This window comes from Pelodiscus sinensis, unplaced genomic scaffold (genome assembly GCF_049634645.1).
Source record: "Pelodiscus sinensis isolate JC-2024 unplaced genomic scaffold, ASM4963464v1 ctg40, whole genome shotgun sequence".
Lineage (NCBI taxonomy): Eukaryota > Metazoa > Chordata > Testudines > Trionychidae > Pelodiscus > Pelodiscus sinensis.
Window position 1 is genome coordinate 1,165,587 of NW_027465932.1, and position 22,218 is coordinate 1,187,804.

At 43.8% G+C, this 22,218-nt stretch overlaps 1 protein-coding gene across 3 annotated transcripts in view; it reads right to left on the reverse strand.

Moving 5' to 3' along the window:
- LOC142825158 (GTPase IMAP family member 8-like) overlaps positions 1–20,887 on the reverse strand; it is a 34,667-nt gene extending 13,780 nt beyond the window's left edge. The window contains exons 1-4 of one of the 3 annotated variants that reach the window (XM_075916884.1): positions 20,757–20,887; positions 12,587–12,625; positions 6,795–6,830; positions 6,302–6,341 (exon numbers count right to left, since the gene is read on the reverse strand). In XM_075916884.1, coding sequence (XP_075772999.1) covers positions 6,302–6,341; positions 6,795–6,815 — 61 coding nt within the window. In that variant the 5' untranslated portion in view covers positions 6,816–6,830; positions 12,587–12,625; positions 20,757–20,887. Of the gene's footprint in view, positions 1–6,301; positions 6,342–6,794; positions 8,924–12,586; positions 12,626–20,756 lie in introns of those variants that run through there. The other 2 variants (XM_075916883.1, XM_075916885.1) reach the window with 2 other exon arrangements.
- Between the last annotated feature and the right edge of the window lie 1,331 nt (positions 20,888–22,218).

The window sequence follows — 22,218 nt, forward strand, 5'->3', positions numbered from 1 at the left end:
TTTATGATTTTAATCTCTCACAGGGTCCTTCTGCTCTGACTTGGAATCTCTGTGGAGTGGTGCTTCCATCTGGTGTTATTAGCTCCCTGCCCAGCCTGTAGCACATGCAGAGAGGAGCTGTAGTTACAAGGAGCCAGCCATCCAGGTGGGAGCAGCAGCCAGAGCCAGGGGCAGGCTGGAGAATGGTCACCCTGTTTGGCAGAAGGTACCCGAAGAGTTTAATCTCGACCTGGCATCCAGAGAAGTGGAGCCCACCCAGCTTCTCTGCCTTCTGCAGGAGTTTTGCTGTAAACTGCGATGTATTGGTGGTAGAAGGATAATTAGTGGAAAGCTGGAATAACTAATTTGACAGTGAGGATAAATTATTTCCTTAGGCAGATGGTGAAGTACTGGGATGGGTTCCCTAGGGAGGGGGTGGAATCTCCATATCCTGGAGGCGTTTACATTCCAGCACGACAAAGCCCTGGAAGCGATGATTTAGTTCGGTTAGTCCTGCTCTGGCTAGAGGATGGGGTAGAGGTGATCCTGGCAATTACACACTGGTAAGTCTACCGTCAGTACCAATAGTTGAAACTATAGTAAAGAATAAAATTGTCAGACATGCAGATGAATATAATTTGTTGGGAGAAAGTCAATGTGGTCTATTTAAAGGGAAATTATGCCTTACTAATTTGCTAAAAAGCTTCAGAGAGGTAGCAGAGTTTATCTGCAACAGTAAAAACTTAAAAAAACAACAAATAGTCTGGTAGCAACTCAAACACTAAGAAAACATTAGCTTTCATGGGCACAACCCACTTCTTCAGATGATCAGAGTGTTGAAAGTAGAGATCCAAGAATAAATAAGGGAAGGCAGGGAGGGGGAGGGAGGGAGAGAAGGAAAAAATTGAAGGTGAGGAAGAAAAAAAAGGATGCGAGTAGAGAAGCTTCAGAGAAATAACCAACTGAGTCTGCAACAGGAAAAACGTAAAAACAACAAACAGTCTAGTAGCACCTTAAAGATTAAGCAAAATACAGGACTATGCAGCACTTTAAAGACTAACAAAATGGTTTATTAGGTGATGAGCTTTCGTGGGCCAGACCCACTTCCTCAGATCAAATAGTGGAAGAAAATAGTCACAACCATATATACCAAAGGATACAATTAAAAAAATGAACAAATATGAAAAGGACAAATCACATTTCAGAACAGGAGGGGTCTGCGGGGGGAGGGGGGGGAGGAAGGAAGGTAAGTGTCTGTGAATTGATGATATTAGAGGTGGGGAGAGTGGGATGTTTGTGAGCTAATGGTATTAGAGGTGATAATTGGGGAAGCTGTCTTGGTAATGGGTGAGATAGTTTGAGTGTTTGTTCATTTCTTTTTGGAGAGTGTCGAATTTTAACATGAATGACAGTTCAGAGGATTCCCTTTCAAGTGCAGATGTAAAAGGTCTTTGTAGCAGAATGCAGGTGGCTAAGTCATTTAGAGAGTGTCCTTTCTGGTTAAAGTGGCAAGAAACTGTTTTCTCTTTGTGATCTTGTCTGATATCTGTTTTGTGGGCATTAATCCTTTGGCAAAGTGTCACGAACACTTTCGGCACATGATAGCATAGATTATATTTCTGGATGCGCAGGAATATGTGTTCTTGATCTTATAACTCACTTGGTTAGGTCCAATAATGGTATCAGCAGAATGAATATGTGGACAAAGCTGGCAACGGGGTTTGTACTGTGGTGTCCAGGAAGTGGATCTCTCGTGTAGAATGGTCCAGGCTGAGGTTGATGGTGGGGTGTAGGTTGTTGAAATCTCTGTGGAATATCTCCAGTGTTTCTTGGCCATGCGTCCAGATCATAAAGATGTCATCGATGTACCGTAGGTAGAGGAGGGGTGAAAGGGGATGGGAGTTGAGGAAACGTTGTTCTAGGTCAGCCATAAAGATGTTAGCATACTGTGGGGCCATGTGTGTACCCATGGCTGTGCCGCAGATCTGGAGGTATAAGTTGTTCTCAAACTGGAAATAATTGTGGGTGAGAACAAAGTTACATAGGTCTGCTATCACGTTGGCAGTAGTGTCCCCTGGGATAGTGTTTCTAATTGCTTGTAATCTGCCTTCATGTAGGATGTTGGTATATAGAGCTTCTACATCCATGGTGGCAAGGATGGTGTTATTGGGGAGGTTATCGATGTTTTGTAGTTTCCTTATGCATGGCTAAGAAACACTGGAGATATTCCACAGAGATTTCAACAACCTACATCCCACCATCAACCTCAGCCTGGACCATTCTACACGAGAGATCCATTTCCTGGACACCACAGTACAAATCAACAATGGAAAATTAGACACCACTCTCTACAGAAAACCCACCGACTCATACAGTTACCTATATGCTTCCAGCTCCCATCCAGAACACACCACACGATCCATCGTCTATAGCCAAGCCCTTCGATACAACCGCATCTGCTCTAATCCCACTGACAGAAACCAGAAGCTTCAGGATCTCTACCAAGCATTTATAAACCTCAACTACCCACCTGGAGAAATAAAAAAGCAAATTGAAAGAGCCAGACGAATACCTAGAAACCATCTACTTCAAGACAGACCCAAGAAAACCAACAATAGAACACCACTTGTCATCACCTACAGCCCCCAACTTAAACCTGTCCAACACATTATCAAGAAACTACAGCCTATACTGGAACAGGATACCATACTCAAAGAGGCTCTGGGAGACAGACCCATAGTCTCCTATAGACAACCACCTAACCTCAAGATGATTCTTACCAACCACCACAGGACATACCACACTAATACCAACCCTGGTACCTTCCCTTGCAACAAACCCCGTTGCCAGCTTTGTCCACATATTCATTCTGCTGATACCATTATTGGACCTAACCAAGTGAGTTATAAGATCAAGAACACATATTCCTGCGCATCCAGAAATATAATCTATGCTATCATGTGCCGAAAGTGTCCGTCTGCTATGTACATTGGACAAACATCTCAGACACTTCGCCAAAGGATTAATGCCCACAAAACAGATATCAGACAAGATCACAAAGAAAAAACAGTTTCTTGCCATTTTAACCAGAAAGGACACTCTCTAAATGACTTAACCACCTGCATTCTGCTACAAAGACCTTTTACATCTGCACTTGAAAGGGAATCCTCTGAACTGTCATTCATGTTAAAATTCGACACTCTCCAAAAAGGAATGAACAAACACTCAAACTATCTTACCCATTACCAAGATAGCTTCCCCAATTATCACCTCTAATACCATTAACTCACAAACATCCCACTCTCCCCACCTCTAATATCATCAATTCACAGACACTTACCTTCCTTCCTCCCCCCCCCCCACAACCCCCTCCTGTTCTGAAATGTGATTTGTCCTTTTCATATGTGTTCATTTTTTTTAATTGTATCCTTTGGTATTTATGGTTGTTACTATTTTCTTCCACTATTTGATCTGAGGAAGTGGGCCTGGCCCACGAAAGCTCATCATCTAATAAACCATCTTGTTAGTCTTTAAAGTGCTACATTGTCCTGCATTTTGCTTCATCTCAAAAAGATCTCTTTGCATTGCAAAAGGTTCAGAAAAGGGCAACAAAAATGATGAGGGGTTTGAAATGGGTTCCACATGAAGAGAGATTAAAAAGACTGGGACTTTTCAGCTTAGAAAAGAGGAGACTCAGGGGGGATATAATAGAGGTCTATAAAATAATGACTGATATGAAAAAAGTGAATAAGGAATAATAATGTTCCCACAATAAAATAATTAGGGGATCACCTAATGAAATTAATACACAGAAGGTTTAAAACAAACAAAAGGAAGTTTTTCTTCACTCAGCACAGAGTCAATCTGTGGAACTCCTTGCCAGAGGATGTGGTGAAGGCTAGAACTTTAACAGGGTTCAAAAAAGAGCTGGATAGATTCATGGAAGTTAGGTCCACCAATGGCTATTAGCCAGGATGGGCAGGAATGGTGTTCCTAGCCTCTGTTTCTCCAGAGGTGGGTGACAGGGCAGGTGAGGTGCAGCTGTCAGGGGTGGCTTCCTGCCACAAGGCTTGTCCAGGGTGCCTGCAATTTTAAGAGATGGCAGGAGACAGGAACTACAGAGTTACAGAAGAACATAAGAACATAAGAATGGCCGTACTGGGTCAGACCAAAGGTCCATCTAGCCCAGTAGCCTGTCTGCCGACGGTGGCCAGCACCAGGTGCCCCAGAAAGGGTGGACTGAAGACAATGATCAACCGATTTGTCTCTTGCCATCTTTATCCAGCCTCTGACAAACAGAGGCCAGGGACACCATTTCTATCCCCTGGCTAATAGCCTTTTATGGACCTAAACTAACCTCCATGAAATTATCTAACTTCTCTTTAAACACTGTTATAGTCCTAGCCTTCACAGCCTCCTCTGGCAAGGAGTTCCACAGGTTGACTACGCACTGTGTGAAGAAGAATTTTCTTTGATTAGTTTTAAACCTGCTACCCATTAACTTCATTTGGTGTCCTCTAGTACTTCTATTATGGGAACTAATAAATAACTTTTCTTTAGTCACCCTCTCCACACCACTCATGATTTTATAGACCTCTATCATATCCCCCCTTAGTCTCCTCTTTTCTAAACTTAAAAGTCCCAGTCGCTTTAACCTCTCCTCATATGGGACCCATTCCAAACCCCTAATCATTTTCGTTGCCCTTTTCTGAACCCTTTCCAAGGCCAAAATATCTTTTTTGAGGTGAGGAGACCACATCTGTACACAGTATTCAAGACGTGGGCTTACCATAATTTTATACAGGGGCAGTAAGATATTCTGGGTCTTATTTTCTATCCCTTTCTTAAAAATTCCTACCATCCTATTTGCCTTTTTGACCGTTGCTGCACACTGCGTGGAAATTTTCAGAGAACTGTCCACAATAACTCCAAGATCTCTTTCCTGATTTGTCATTGCCAAATTAGCCCCCATCATACTGTACGTATAGTTGGGCTTATTTTCCCCAATGTGCATTACTTTACACTTATCCACATTAAATTTCATTTGCCATTTTGTTGCCCAATCACTCAGTTTGGTGAGATCTTTTTGAAGTTCTTCACAGTCTGCTTCTGTCTTGACTATCCTAAACAGTTTGGCATCATCCATAAACTTTACCACCTCACTGCTTACCCCTTTCTCCAGATCATTTATGAATAAGTTGAACAGAATGAACTGAGGTTGTTCTCAGTCGTGACAGATGGCAGAACAAGGAGCAATGGTCTCAAGTTGTGGTGGGAGAGGTCCAGGTTGGATATTAGGAAAAACTATTTCACTAGGAGAGTGGTGAAGCACTGGAATGGGTTACCTAGGGAAGAAGTGGAGGTGTTTAAGTCTCTCTAGAGGTGTTTAAGTCTTGGCTTGACAAAGCCCTGGCTGGGTTGGTTTAGTTGGGATTGTTCTGCCTAGAGCAGGGGGCTAGACTTGATGACCTTCTGAGGTCTCTTCCAGCTCTATGGTTCTATGATTCTATGAGTTCTGATTAGTCTCGACAGAGTGGCCAGCAGGGCACCTGTGTTATTTCCCGGAAGCCTTTTCTTTCAAAAGAACTCCCTGTGCTGATCCACAGAAGCCTTTTTCCTAAAAAGGCTTCTTCCTTGTAGAAAAGATTTACCGTCATTGGAAAAACCTCTCTGTTCTTTTGAGTTTTTGTTGGACGAATACAAGAGCAGTATGAATGCAAGGATTGTTTTTTCAGGAAAAATGGCCATTTTTCCAGAAAAACGCTGCAGTATAGACGGAAACACAGATAGCTGTAAGCCTGTTGCTTTAACCCAAACAACAAAACCTCATGTGTACTGTCAAAAGTAGAGCTTGGTGGAAAATGTTTTTTAATGGAAAATTTCAAATGTTCATAAAAACAAAACAAAAAACATACAAAGATTTCAGCCTAAATCCACCGGCCAAAAGACACCCGCTAGCCGAGGACAGCAGCCACATCTCCTGAAGAGCACTGCTTAGCAGAGAACCCACTATTTCAACAACAACCCAGCTCTGATGGAATGATTTGGCCAGTGGTGGTGAGAACCTCAGAGATACCAAACCTGGGACCTAGCAGCTGCTTCTCTTGTTTTTGAAGCCATTGCAGCTGCGCTTCCAGCTGGAGAAAGAGGCCAAACCGGACAGAGGGCACTACTAAGCCCTGTGCAAACCTGAGTGAGGCCATATTTCAGGAGTAAGGATCAACCCCCAGTGTGAACGAGGTTCTCAGTGTCCTTACAGAATATCTAGGCTGACAAGTCACACAGATATAAGGACAGTGCTGGAGAAATGTCGTTTCCTTACCCGTTTCTCCTTCCGTTTGCTTCCCTGGGTCAGACTCTGGCTGAAATATATGATGTGAAAAAATTATTTTTGCCAACGATTAGACTATAGTCAGAAAGAAAGCATGAAACAGCAGCATGTCGGCATGAGCTCCCTTCGACAGCTTCGACCACCATTTGATTCCAGTTTGGAAAGCCACATTGCAGAGGAACAGTGCTGCACTCATGGAACAGGAAGAGGAGTCGAATTCAGGGCATAGGATGATATGGGCAAGGACACAGAAGTGAAATGGAGCAGATATCTGGGTCAAGGAACAAGCTGCCAGAGGGCTGCAGTTGTCTTGGAAGAGATTCCTCTTGCCTCTAAGAAGCTGCTTTGCCTTTAAGACTTGAGCTGAGCAAAGATGAGACGAAGCCACAACACAAAGCGAATCTCCCTGCCCGTTATACACAGTGTGCACCAGAACATTTCCTTTCGCTGGACTCTGCAACAATCCGTGTAGCTTGATACTCACTGAACTGGGTTTTCCTCCCATAAAGGATTCAACTGCCTGCTAAAAAAGGAAACAAAGCCCAGATGTTACTCTCCTGCAGCGATTCCTACAACAGACAGCTCCACTCTCCTCTGACACACACGGATGTAAATCAGGAGTCAATAAACTGACACCAAATAAAGCAGCAGTGTAAGAGGAAACGGGGACTCTGCAATAATCCATTTATCATGGTACTCACTGAACTTTGTCTTCTTCCCTTAAAGGATTCACCCATCAAATAAGATTCCTTTTCAGCTATTTATGGCACATACAGAATGATTCTCCTCTGACACCCACTGATGTAAATCAGGAGTAACTTCCCTGAAGTCCACAGAACTATCAAGGCTGTTCCCCCCTCTGCCACTTTAAGTGGCTGTATAGGCTTCTGCTTTAAAAGTCCCCACAGTCACAGACTCCCTGGCATTTAGTGACATGCTGCCACCACCCACATGTAAACCCCCTTTTCTAAACTCAGGAAAACTCATGTGGGAATTTCTTCCTGTCCAAGCTCTTTTATCCTCCCTTAGGAGAGAGCTTGAAAACAAAGTGTAATTTCTAATAGCTGACCCCTTACTGGTCTCAGGCGTGTGCACACAGCCCCTCCTGTCCTGTAGGACACAGGAATCAGAGCATCACCTTAAAAAGGTGATTGTACTAACAAAACAAAAAAAGTGTACTTGGTAAAAACAGACTTGGGTGGCAGGGGATACAGAGCAACTGAGAAAAACAGATTAAAACAAAGGGAATTGTTTCCCTGGGATTTAGCTTCAGTTACAGTGTATGGGGGAGAGGGGACCATATGAGCTCAGCACAGAGTTTACAGACCATACATTTTAAAAAATCCCACTCTTGTTGTGTCTAACTACACACTCCCTCTCTACTCACAGTTCTTCTTCCCTGATTTTCTCTGTTATAGACATTGTGATGGGGCAGCCCCATCCTGCACTATAAATGAACCTGCTGGCAGAGCCCCTCCCCCAGGGCTGTGCTGGGCATGCTCACTAGTGAGCAGCACTATAAAAGGCCCTAGGACAGCTCATTTGGGGCTGATAGCAAAGAGTAAAAACTGAAAAGGCCAGCTCCTGACCAAGAGGAGTCCGCACAGCCAGAACCAATGCCACAGCTCCAGCCACTGCGCCAACCCTGGCCCCAGAGACCATGGAGAGGTCCGACTGCAGAGATACGGCAGGGAGGTAGGAAGCAGCCCAGGGTAGGGAGTAATATGGACCCGAGAAATCTCTTGCTGAGCAGGCAGTGAACCGAGTCACTGCCAATAGGGCCCTGGGCTGGGACCCGGTGGAGTGGGAGGGCCCAGGTCCCCCTATCCTCCCCCTCTGCAGCGCCTTGGAGGCCAGAATGGCCCGCAGGCCTAAGGACTAGGCCAGAAGGCCGTATTTAACCCTAGAGGAGGAACTTTCAAAGGCTGAGCCAGAACGACATATTTACCTCAAGAAGGGGAAGGGGACTTTCAAAGACTAGGCCATGATGAGGGAGGTCCCCAGCGAGGGGCAGTTCCCCTCAACAGACATGATTGGTGCAGAACATTCTGTGTATGGCTTCCCAGGTTCATTCCATCTCTCACCAGTTTTTCTCTGCTAAAACCCCAATGTTTTCCATTCAAATCTCACATATTCTTCTCGCTGACTCTCCTGGCTCCCTCCCAATACTTTCCGGATACCCACTGTTCTGAATTCAACCATTTAGTTACTGAATGATGGGATGTCTAGAAAAGGGTATTACTTTTCCCATAAATCCCAAGAGTGACACCAAGAAAAGCAGCAGTAGAAGGTGAAGTAGGCTGACAGATCAAGACATTCAAACAAAAGCAATCTTTCTCTCACCAGAGATGCTATGCAGAATGAGGAAGTAATACTGTTTTGGGGAGTTAAAGACAAGTTTATTCAATCACTTCTTTTGTTTTTATTTCTCGCTGTGACAGAGGATTGGTCATTCTCAGTATATTTTTGCTGGTTTCCTGAACACCAAAGAAAACATTAAGTACATTTCCCCCTCATCCCAGAGGGGAAAAAGTTCTGAGCCTGGCATGGGTTTGCTGAGCCTGGAGGGTTGCCCTGGTCTGTGTTCTGAGATAGAGGGCTTCCGGTGGGAGATGTTTCAGAGCTGAGGAGAGCACTTCCACAATAGGCCAAGATTAATCTTGGGGGAAAGAGGAAGCAAAGCCGGCCTGGGGGGAGTCTCCAAGCAGGTGGGGGTCACATCAGAGGGAGCAGGGGAACCTGGAGGGGCTTAGAGCTGGGAAGGGGATCAATTGCATGGGCAGAGCTCAGTGTAGGAGGAAAGAAGTTAGTTGGTAGCCAGCTGTTTGTGAAGGAGACAGTAAGGGCTAGACTTGTGGAAAAACATTGGGCCTAAGGAGAGAAGCAAAGATGTGACAGAAGGATGCTGGTTTATTCCACTTCAGATGTCATTTACAAAGGCACTTAAGGTACCTAAATAACTTGGTGAATCTCACTTTCTCCCCTCAACTACCGAATATCCTGGGCTTGCATTCTTTATAGGTATATGTATGTGTGAAGGATGCCCCACATAATCCCACAACTGCCCCTATGCTTCAGTGAAGAAATGCTCTGGGATATCCCACGACACAGGTATATCCCAGGTATATGCTCTGGGATATCCCACGACCTTAGTGGTTCATTTTGAAACTTAAATCAGCCTGCAGGGATGGGATAGCACGTTATGCCCGGCAGCCTTCCCACTTTCTTCAGGCACCAGTCACCACTGCAAGATGGGGAAAATGGAAATAAAGAAGCAGACAGAGCTAATTAGAAAGGACACAACTTGCACATTTTTCAGTTCATAGAAATATAGAATCTCAGGGATGGAAGAGCCCTCAGGAGTCATCGAGTCCAGCCCCCTACCCAAACCAGGACCAACCCGAACTAAATCAACCCAGCCAGGGCTTTGTCAAGCTGGGACTTGAAAATGTCTAGGATGGAAACTCCATCCCCTTCCCAGGTAACCCATTCCAGTGCTTCACCACCCTCCTAGGGAAATAGTTTTTCCTAATATCCAGTCAAGACCTCCACCACTGCCACTTGAGACCATTGCTCCTTGTTCTGCCATCTGTCACTACCGTGAACAGCCTCTCTCCAGCCTCTTTACAACCTCCCTTCAGGAAGTTGAAGGCTGCTATCAAATCCCACCTCACTCTTCTCTTATGCAGACTAAATAAGCCCAAATCCATCAGTCCCTCTTCGTAGGTCATGTGCTCCAGCCCCCTCATCATTTTGGTCACCCTCTGCTAGACCCTCTCCAATGAGTCCACATCCTTTCTGTAGTGGGAGGCCCAGAATTGGACACAATGCCCCAGATGTGGCCTTAACAGTGCCAATTATGTCCCTAGCCTCTGTTTGTCTGGAAATGGGTGACAGGAGAGGGACCACATGAGGATTCCCTGTTGTGTTCCCATCCTCTGGGGCACCTGGCATTGGCCACTGTCAGCTGACAGCATATTGAGCTAGATGGACCTTTGGTCTGTCTCAGTATGGCCATTCTTCTTATCTTATGAATAAAGGGGCATAATCACTTCCCTCGATCTGCTGGCAATGCTCCTCCTAATGCAACCTAATATGCCATTAGCCTTCTTGGCTACAAGGGCACAAGGTTGACTCATATCCAGCATCTCATCCACTGTAATCCCCAGGTCTTTTTCTGCTGAACTGCTACTTAGCCAGTCGGTCCCCAACCTGTACCAATGCTTGGGATTCTTCCCTCCCAAGGGCAGGATTCTACATTTGTCCTTGTTGAACCTCATCAGATTTCTTTTGTCCCAATCCTCCAATTTGTATAGGTCACTCTGGACCTGATCCCTAACCTCCAATGTATCTACCTCTCCCCCTAGCTTAGTGTCATCTGCAAACTTGCTGAGGGTTCAATCTATCCCCTCATCCAGGTCATTCATAAAGATGTTGAAACCGGGCCTAGAACCAAACCTTGGGGCACTCCGCTAGAAACCGACCACCATCCCAACATCGAGCCATTGATCACTACCCGCTGGGCCCGACAGTCTAGCCATCTTTCTATCCATCTTACCATCCGTTTATCCAATCCACATTTCCTTAACTTTCGGGCAAGAATATTGTAGGAGACAGTATAAAAAGCTTTTCTAAAGTCAAGATATGTCACATCCATTGCCTTCCCCATGTCCACAGAGCCAGTTACCTCATCTTAGAAACTAATCAGATTGGTCAGGCACGACTTGCCCTTCGTGAATCCATGTTGACTATTCCTGATCACTTTCCCCTCTTCCAAGTGTTTCAAAATGGATTCATTGAGAATCTCCTCCATGATTTTTCCAGGGCCTGAGGTAAGTTTATAGTTCCCTAGATTGTGCTTCTTGCTTTTAAAAGATGGGCACTACATTTGCCTTTTTCCAATAATCCGGGACCACTCCCCATATCCATGACTTTTCAAAGATAACGCCCAAAGGCTCTGCAATGACATCTGCCAACTCCCTCAGTACCCTTGGATGCATTAAACCTGGCCTCATGGATTTGTGTATATTTAGCTTTTCTAAATGGCTCTTAACCTGTTCTTTTTCCACCAATGGCTACCCACCTCCTTTCCATACTGTGTTTCCCAGTGCAGTAGTCTGGGAGCTGAACTTATCTCTAAATGGATTTATGCTCCTGTATTTATTGTACTGCCCTGCAGATGTCCTATGTCTCTGGATATAGGGGAGAAGGAATGGGATGGAAGTTTTGCTAACTACCTTGAATTGAATGAGAAAAGACAGATCTTGACATCAGTTAAGTTACTGTGGATGAACTCGAATGTAAAAGGGAACAGGATCTGACCCATACACATAATCATTGTGAAGTTATCATCTCTGCACAAAACCTACTGGGGGACAGAAATCAACTGGCCCCAGGCCTAACAGTCAGAGGAGTGATTTCTGAGAACTAAACATGGATGCCAGTACTGGGAGCCACATACCCCTGCTATAGAGAAGAAGGCTGTTGGCAGCTCATAGGGGTTCCTCCTCATTCCCTTCCATGTGACTGGGAGGAGAAATGAGTCTTTTACTGGGGGACTCAATTAACTAATTCAGTCCTGAAGAGGTGTATAATGAAGACAAAGGAGAATGGCCTACATCTAGTGTGAGAGTCGAATGATAGGGAATGATACGGAAAGTCTGTCCCAGATAGCAGGGGCTACAGATGCGACAGTTTCCCCACTAATAGTGATGATTTTCATTAAAAAAAATAAATGACGGAGGCCTAGAGATTGAGAGGACGGGGGACAGGAGAAAAGAGGAGGGCAGGGCTGCAGAACAGGCTGCTTTTTATCTGTGGAGAACTTAAAAAATTCAGAGACCAGTTTTGAACAAGATCCCGAAATCAACAGAGAGAACCTGGGTCAGTCATGACAGAGGGAAGCCTGGGCCAGGATTTGGAGATGGTGGCTCAGCAGTTGTGTGGCAGGGTTTATGTAGAAGAGGCAGCAGATCTGCAGACACAGAGGGGGTGGAGGAGTCAGATTCAGGATATAGGATGTTAAGTAGATCAGGGACATAAAAGGGAAATGGAGGAAATCTCTAGGTTGAGGAACAAGCTATAAGAAGGGTGCCATTCTCCTCAGGGAGGTTCCTTTTGTCTCAGGGAAGCTGCTCTGCCTTTAAGACGTGGAGCTGAGCAGAGATGAGATGAAGCCACAAAACAAAGATAATCTCCCTGCACATTATACACATTTTGCCCCAGAATATTTCCTTTAGGTGGAGTCTACAATAATCCATTTATCTTGATACTCACTGAACTTTTTCTTCTTCCCTTAAGGAATTCAGCTGCGTGCTAAAAAAGGAAATAAAGACCAGATGTTACATTCATGCAGCAATTCCTACAACAGACAGGCCGGTTCTCCTCTGACACACATGAATGTAAATCTGGAGTCAATCGCGTAACACCAAGAAATGCAACAGTGGAAGGTGAAGCAGGCTGACAGAAGACAACATTCAGGGACATGCAGTTTGACTCCCCACCTGAAAGATTGACAGTGCAGAACAAGGAAGTAATACCATTTCTAGGAGTTAAACGCTAAGGGTATGTCTACACTACCCCACTAGTTCGAACTAGGAGGGTAATGTAGGCATACCGCACTTGCAAATGAAGCCCGGGTACGTGGTGTACCGGTAGTTTGAAATAGGAATCCTAGGAATCCTAGTTCGAACTACCTAGTTCGAGCCCCGTGTAGCTGCACTGCACGGGGTTCGAACCAGCGGGGTTTTAAAAATGGCGGCTCCCCGCTTATGCAAATGAAGCCCGGGAAATTCAAATCCCGGGCTTCATTTGCAAGTGCGGTATGCCTACATTACCCCGCTAGTTCGAACTAGCGGGGTAGTGTAGACATACCCTAATTTATTCAATCATTCATTTTATTTTTATGTCCAACTGTGACTGAGGGTTGGTCATTCTTAGTATATTTGTGTTGGTTCGCAGAATGCCAGAACCCTAAGCACATTCCCCCTTCATTCCAGAGGAGAAAAAGTTCTGAGCCTGGCATGGGTTTGCTGAGTTGGGACGGTGACCCCAGTCTGTGTTCTGAGACAGAGGGCATCCAATGGGAGATGTTTCAGAGCTGAGATAAGCTCTTCCGTGATAGGGAGAAATTAATAAGAAGGAGAACACCTTGGGGAAGAGAGGGAGAAAAGCAGGCTTGAGGGGAGTCTCCAAGCAGGTGGGGTCACATAAAAAAGGAGCTGAGGAACCTGGAGAGGCTTGGATCTGGGACAGGGATCGATTGGATGGACAATCCTGGAAAAGATATCCCAGATGACAGGAGCTACAGATGAGAATGTTTTCCCACCAATAGTGATGGTTTTCATTAAAGAAATAATGAGCTGAGCCCCTGGAGATTGAGAGGACAGGGAACAGGAGAAAAGAGGATTGTGGGCCTGTGGAATCATAGAATCATAGAATACTAGGACTGGAAGGGACTTCGAGAGGTCATCGAGTCCAGCCCCCTGCCCTCATGGCAGGACCAAATACTGTCTAGACCATCCCTGATAGACATTTATCTAACCTGCTCTAAAATATCTCCAGAGATAGGGATTCCACAACCTCCCTGGGCAATTTATTCCAGTGTTTGACCACCCTGACAGTTAGGAAATTTTTCCTAATGTCCAATCTAAACCTCCCTTGCTGCAGTTTAAGCCCATTGCCTCTTGCTCTATGCTCAGAGGCCAAGATGAACAAGTTTTCTCCCTTCACCCTTGTGACACCCTTTTAGATACCTGAAACCACTATCTTGTCCCCTCTCAATCCTCTCTTTTCCAAATCAAACAAGCCCAATTTTTTCAGTCTTCCTTCAGAAGTCATGTTCACTAGACCTTTCATCATTCTTATTGCTCTTCTCCAGACCTCCTCCAGTTTCTGCATAACTTTCTTGAAATGTGGTGCCCAGAACTGGACACAATACTCTAACTGAGGCCTAATCAGCGCAGAGTAGAGCAGAAGAATAACTTCTTGTGTTTTCCTCACAACACACCTGTTAATGCAGCCCAGAATCATGTTTGCTTTTTTTGCAACAGTGTCACACTGTTGACTCATATTTAGCTTGTGGTCCACTATAATCCCTAACCTCTAGATCCCTTTCTACTATACTCCTTCCTAGACCATCGCTTCCCATTCTATATATGTGAAACTGATTGTTCCTTCCTAAGTAGAGCACTTTTCATTTGTCTTTAGAACATAAGAACATAAGAATGGCCGTACTGGGTCAGACCAAAGGCCCATATAGCCCAGTATCCTGTCTGCCGACAGTGGCCAAAACCAGGTGCCTTAGAGAGGGCAGACCAAAGACAACGATCAAGCAATTTGTCTCCTGCCATCTCTCTCCAGCCTCTGACAAACAGAGACCAAGGACACCATTTTATCCCCTAGCTAGTAGCCTTCTATGGACCTAACCTCCATGAAATTATCTAGCTTTTCTTTAAACAATATTATAGTCCTAGCCTTCACAGCCTCCTCTGGCAAGGAGTTCCACAGGTTGACTACATGCTGTGTGAAGAAGAACTTTCTTTTATTAGTTTTAAACCTGCTACCCATTAATTTCATTTGGTGTCCTCTAGTTCTTCTATTATGGGAACTAATAAATAACTTTTTTTTATCCGCCCTCTCCACACCACTCATGATTTTATAGACCTCTATCATATCCCCCCTCAGTTGCCTCTTTTCTAAACTGAAATGTGCCAGTCGCTTTAACCTCTCCTCATATGGGACCCGTTCCAAACCTCTAATCATTTTAGTTGCCCTTTTCTGAACCCTTTCCAAGGCCAAAATATCTTTTTTGAGGTGAGAAGACCACATCTGTACACAGTATTCAAGATGTGGGCGTACCATAGTTATATACAGGGGCAGTAAGATATTCTGGGCCTTATTTTCTATCCCTTTCCTAATAATTCCTAGCATCCTATTTGCCTTTTTGACTGCCACTGCACACTGCGTGGAAGTTTTCAGAGAACTGTCCACGATAACTCCAAGATCTCTTTCCTGATTTGTCGTTGCCAAATTAGCCCCCATCATACTGTACGTATAGTTGGGGTTATTTTTCCCAGTGTGCATTACTTTACACTTATCCACATTAAATTTCATTTGCCATTTTGTTGCCCAATCACTCAGTTTGGTGAGATCTTCTTCGAGTCCCTTACAGTCTGCTTCTGTCTTGACTATCCTAAACTGTTTGGTATCATTTGCCAACCTTACCACCTCACTGCTTACCCCTTTCTCCAGATCATTTATGAATAAGTTAAAAAGGATTGGTCCCAGGACTGACCCTTGGGGTACACCACCAGTTACCCCTCTCCAATCTGAAAATTTACCATTTATTCCTACGCTTTGTTTCCTATCTTTTAACCAGTTCTCAATCCAAGGAAGGATCTTCCCTCTTATCCCATGGCCATGTAATTTACACAAGAGCCTTTGGTGAGGGACCTTGTCAAGGGCTTTCTGAAAATCCAAGTATACTATATCTACTGGATCCCCCTTGTCCGCATGTTTGTTAACCCCTTCAAAGAACTCTAATAGATTAGTAAGACAGGATTTCCCTCTACAGAAACCATGTTGACTTTTGTCCAACAAATTATGTTCTTCTACATGCTTCACAATTTTATTCTCTACTATTGTTTCGACTAATTTGCCCGGTACTGAAGTTAGACTTACCGGTCTGTAATTGCCAGGATCGCCTCTAGAGCCCTTTTTAAATATTGGTGTCACGTTGGCTACCTTCCAGTGATTAGGTACGGAAGCCAATTTAAAGGATAGGTTACAAACCACAGATAAGAGCTCAGCAATTTCCCATTTGAGTTCTTTTAGAACCCTTGGATGAATGCCATCCAGTCTCGGAGATTTGTTAACATTAAGTTTTTCTATTTGTTCCAAAACCTCCTCTAATGACACTTCAATCCGGGACAGTTCCTCTGATTCATCACCCACAAAGGACGGTGCAGATTTGGGAATCTCCCCAACATCCTCAGCTATGAAGACTGAAGCAAAGAAATCATTTAGTTTAGCCTCAATGGCTTTATCGTCCTTGATTACTCCTTTTATATCTCGATCATCTAGGGGACCCACAGGTTTTTTGGCAGGCTTCCTGCTTCTAATGTACTTAAAAAACATTTTGCTATTTCTTTTTGAGTTTTTGGCTAGCTGTTCCTCAAAATCTTTTTTTGCTTTTCTTATTACATGTTTACACTTGATTTGACAGTGTTTATGTTCCTTTCTATTTATCTCACTAGGATTGGACTTACACTTCTTAAAAGATACCTTTTTGTCCCTCACTGCTTCTTTTACATGGTGGTTAAGCCACGGTGACACATTTTTAGGTCTCTTGCTATGTTTTTTAATTTGGGGTATACATTTAAGTTGGGCTTCTATTATGGTGTCTTTAAAAAGTTTCCATGTAGCTTTCAGGGATTTGGCTCTAGTCACTTTGACTTTTAATTTCTGTTTAACTAACCTCCTCATTTTAGTGTAATTCCCCTTTTTGAAATTAAATGCCAGGGTGCTGGACTGCTGAGGTGTTCTTCCCACCACAGGAATGTTGAATGTTATTATATTATGGTCACTATTCCCAAGCGGTCCTGTAACGGTTATATCCTGGACCTGATCCTGCACTCCACTCAGGACTAAATCGAGAATTGCCTCTCCCCTTGTGGGTTCCTGCACCAGCTGCTCCAAGAAGCAGTCATTTAAGCCATTGAGAAATTTTATCTCTGGTTCTCTTCCTGAGGTGACATGTATCCAGTCAATATGGGGGTAATTAAAATCCCCCATTATTATAGAGTTCTTTATTTTAGTAGCCTCTCTAATCTCCCTCAGCATTTCCATGTCAGTATCACTGTCCTGGTCAGGTGGTCGGTAATATATCCCTACTGATAATTTCTTATTATTGGAGCATGGAATTACTATCCATAGCGATTCTATGGAACATGTTGATTCACTTAATATTTTTATTTCATTTGATTCTACACAATCTTTCACATACAGTGCCACTCCGCCACCCACCCGACCTGCTCTATCCTTTCAATATAATTTATATCCCGGTATGATTGTGTCCCACAGATTTTCCTCATTCCACCAGGTTTCAGTGATGCCTATTATGTCAATCTCCTCATTTAATACGAAATACTCTAGTTCACCCATCTTATTAGTCAGACTCCTAACATTTGTGTACAAGCACTTCAAAAGTTTGCCACAGCTTATTTGTCTGCCCTTCCCTGATGCATTGGATTCCTTTGTATGCGGTTGTTTGTCTGCTCTGGCCCATGGTTTGCCCACTCCCCTCCTCTCTTTCTGACTACAGCTTACAGAATCTCTCTCAATGGATTCTCCACCAAGAGAAGTCTCCCTCCGATTTACGTGCATCTCCGCACCAATCGGCTTTCCCCCATCTCTTAGTTTAAAAACTGCTCTATATATTAAACTTTATTAAACTTCATCCTGTTTACCTCAGACCATTTCTCCAATTTGTCCAGATCATTTTGAATTATGACCCTATCCTCCAGATTAGTCATAACCCTCCCCGCTTGGTATCATCTGCAAACTTAATAAGCGTACTTTTTATGCCAATATCTAAATTGTTGATGAAAATACTGAAAAGAACCGGTCTCAAAACAGACTCCTGAGGAACCCCACTTGTTATACCTTTCCAGCAGGATCATCAACCATTAATAACTACTCTCTGAGAATGGTTATCCATTCAGTTATGCACCCACCTTACAGTAACCCCATCTAAGTTGTATTTGCCTAATTTATCGATAAGAATATCATGTGAGACTGTATCAAATGCCTTACTAACATCTAGGTATACCATGTCCACCGCTTCTCCCTTATCCACAAGACTCGTTATCCTATCAAAGAAAGCTATCAGATTGGTTTGACATGATTTGTTTTTTACAAATCAATGCTGGCTGTTCCCTATCACCTTATTATCTTTCATGTGTTTGCAGATGATTTCCTTAATTACGTGCTCCATTATCTTCCCTGGCACAGAAGATAAACTAACTGGTCTGTAATTTCCTGGGTTGTTCTTATTTCCCTTTTTATAAATGGGCACTAGATTTGCCCTTTTCCAATGTTCTGAAATCTCTCCTGTCTCCCATGATTTTCCAAAGATGATAGCTAGAGGCTCAGATACTTCCTCTGTCAGCTCCTTGAGTGTTCTAGGATACATTTCATGAGGCCCTAGTGACTTGCAAGACATCTCACTTTTCTAAGTGATTTTTAACTTGTTCTTTTATTATTTTATCTTCTAAACCTACACCCTTCCCACTAGCATTCACTACATTAGGCTTTCCTTCATCAGACTTCTAGGTGAAGACTGAAACAAAGAATTCATTAAGCATCTCTGCCATTTCCAAGGCTATGTCTAGACTGCAGGCTTCTTTCGAAAGAGGCTCTTTCGAAAGCATCTTTCGAAAGAGCCTCTTTCGAAAGATCGCGTCTAGACTGCAGGCGGATCTTTCGAAAGAGAAATCCGCTTTTTCGAAAGAGAGCACCCAGCGAGTCTGGATGCTCTCTTTCGAAGACGGCCTCTTTACATTGAAGAACGCCTTCTTTCGAAAGAGGAACTTTCGAAAGAAGGCGTTCTTCCTCGTGAAACGAGGTTTACCGCCATCGAAAGAAAAGCCGCGTTCTTTCGAAATAATTTCGAAAGAACGCGGCTTGAGTCTGGACGCAGGGGAAGTTTTTTCGGGAAAAGGCTTTTTTTCCCGAAAAAAACCCTGAGTCTGGACACGACCCAAGTGTCCTGTTACTGTTTCTCCCTCCTAACTGAGCAATGGGCCTACCCTGTCTTTGGTCTTCCTCTTGCTTCTAATGTATTTATTGAATGTCTTCTTGTTTCCCCTCATGGCTGTAGCTAGTTTGAGCTCGTTTTGTGCCATTGCCTTTCTAATCTTGTCCCTGCATTCCTGTATTTGTTTGCCTATATTCATCCTTTGTAATTTGTCCTACTCTCCATTTTTTATAGGACTCCTTTTTTATTTTTAGATCATGCAAAATCTCATGGTTATGCCAAAGTGGTCTTTTGCCATATTTTCTATCTTTCCTACACAGCAGAATAGCTTTCTTTTGGGTCCTAAATAATGTCCCTTTGAAAAACTGCTAACTCCCTTCAGTTGTTTTTCCCCTCAGTCTTGCTTCCCATGGGACCTTACCTATCAGCTCTCTGAGCTTACCAAAATCCGCCTTCCTGAAATCCATTGTTTCTAATTTACCATTCTCCCTTCTACCATACCTTAGAATTGTGAACTGTATGATTTCATGATCGCTTTCACCCAAGCTGCCTTCTACTTTCAAATTCTCAACCTGTTCCTCTCTATTTGTTAAAATCAAATCTAGAACAGCTTCCCTCTGGTAGCTTTTTCAACCTTCTGAAATAAAAAGTTGTCTTCAATGCAGTCCAAGAACTTATTGGCTAGTTTGTGCCCTACAGTCTTAGTATCCCAACATATGTGTGGATAGTTGAAGTTCCCCTTATTTTTTACCACTTTTAGCCTAACCCAGAGCCTCTCAATAGGCTGTTGTTTGTCTGTGGAGAATATTAAAAATTCAGAGAGCATTTTTGAACAGGATCCTGAAATCAACAGATAGGACTTGGGTCAGTCATGACAGGGGGAAGCCTAGGTGAGGATTTCAGAGATGGTGGCTCAGCAGTTATGTAGCAGGATTTATGTTGAAGAGGCAGCAGGTCTGCAGACAGAGAAGAGGTGGAAGGGTCAAATTCAGGGCATAGAATGATATGTAGGAAGGGACACAGTAGAGAAATAGAGCAAATCTCTGGGTTGAGGTACAAGCTATAAGGGGGTGCAGTTCTCGCCCCCAGGTTCCCTTTCTCTGTGGGTATGTCTAGACTGCATCCCTCTGTCTGCAGAGGGATGCAAATTAGGCAGGTCGACATTGCAAATGAAGCAGGGATTTAAATATCCCGTGCCTAATTTGCATAAAATGGCTGCTTTTTTGCCGACTCAGCACTTTGTCTGCAAAAAGCGGCAGTCTAGAGGGGGGTCTGTATAGAAAGAAAGCCTTTTTCGACAGATCCTGTAAACCTCCTTGCAGGAGGCATAAGGGATCTGTGAAAAAAGGCTTTCTTTCTCGACAGATCGCCCTCTAGACTGCCACCTTTTGGTGACAAAGTGCTGAGTTGGCAAAAGAGTGCAGCCATTTTTATGCAAATTAGGCACAGGATATTTAAATCCCTGCCTTATTTGCAGTGTCAGCCTGCCTAATCTGAATCCCTGTGTTTGCAGAGGGATGCAGTCTAGACATATCCTGAGATAGTTGCTCGGCTTTTCAGACTTGAAGATGAGTAGAGATGAGATGAAGCCACAACACAAAGCTTATCACCTTACAAATTATGCACTCTTTGCACCAGAAGATTTCATTTAGTGGGACTTTGCAATAATCTGTTTATCATTGTACTTACTGAACTTTTTCTTCTTTCCTTCCTGGATTCATCTACCTGCTAAAATACAAAACCAAACACAAATGGGATTCTTTTTCAGATATTTATAGAACATACAGAATGATTCTCCTCCAATAGTCACTGATGTAAATCAGGAGTAACTTCCTTGAAGTCCACAGAATTGTCAAGGCTGTTCCCCACTCTGCCAGTTCAAGTGGCTGTATAGGCTTCTGCTTTAAAAGTCCCCACGGTCACAGACTACATGCCATATTGTGACATACTGCCACCACCCACATGTAAAACCTCTTTTCTAAACTCAGGAAAACTCATGCGGGAATTTCTTCCTGTCCAAGCTCCTTTATCCTCCCTCAGGAGAGAGCTTGAAAACAAAATGCAATTTCTAATAGCTGACCCCTTGCTGCAGTGGTCTTCCAAGTGTTTCAAAATGGATTCATTGAGAATCTCCTCCATGATTTTTCCAGGGCCTGAGGTAAGTTTATAGTTCCCTAGATTGTGCTTCTTGCTTTTAAAAGATGGGCACTACATTTGCCTTTTTCCAATAATCCGGGACCGCTCCCCATATCCATGACTTTTCAAAGATAACGCCCAAAGGCTCTGCAATGACATCTGCCAACTCCCTCAGTACCCTTGGATGCATTAAACCTGGCCTCATGGATTTGTGTATATTTAGCTTTTCTAAATGGCTCTTAACCTGTTCTTTTTCCACCAATGGCTACCCACCTCCTTTCCATACTGTGTTTCCCAGTGCAGTAGTCTGGGAGCTGAACTTATCTCTAAATGGATTTATGCTCCTGTATTTATTGTACTGCCCTGCAGATGTCCTTTGTCTCTGGATATAGGGGAGAAGGAATGGGATGGAAGTTTTGCTAACTACCTTGAATTGAATGAGAAAAGACAGATCTTGACATCAGTTAAGTTACTGTGGATGAACTCGAATGTAAAAGGGAACAGGATCTGACCCATACACATAATCATTGTGAAGTTATCATCTCTGCACAAAACCTACTGGGGGACAGAAATCAACTGGCCCCAGGCCTAACAGTCAGAGGAGTGATTTCTGAGAACTAAACATGGATGCCAGTACTGGGAGCCACATACCCCTGCTATAGAGAAGAAGGCTGTTGGCAGCTCATAGGGGTTCCTCCTCATTCCCTTCCATGTGACTGGGAGGAGAAATGAGTCTTTTACTGGGGGACTCAATTAACTAATTCAGTCCTGAAGAGGTGTATAATGAAGACAAAGGAGAATGGCCTACATCTAGTGTGAGAGTCGAATGATAGGGAATGATACGGAAAGTCTGTCCCAGATAGCAGGGGCTACAGATGCGACAGTTTCCCCACTAATAGTGATGATTTTCATTAAAAAAAATAAATGACGGAGGCCTAGAGATTGAGAGGACGGGGGACAGGAGAAAAGAGGAGGGCAGGGCTGCAGAACAGGCTGCTTTTTATCTGTGGAGAAC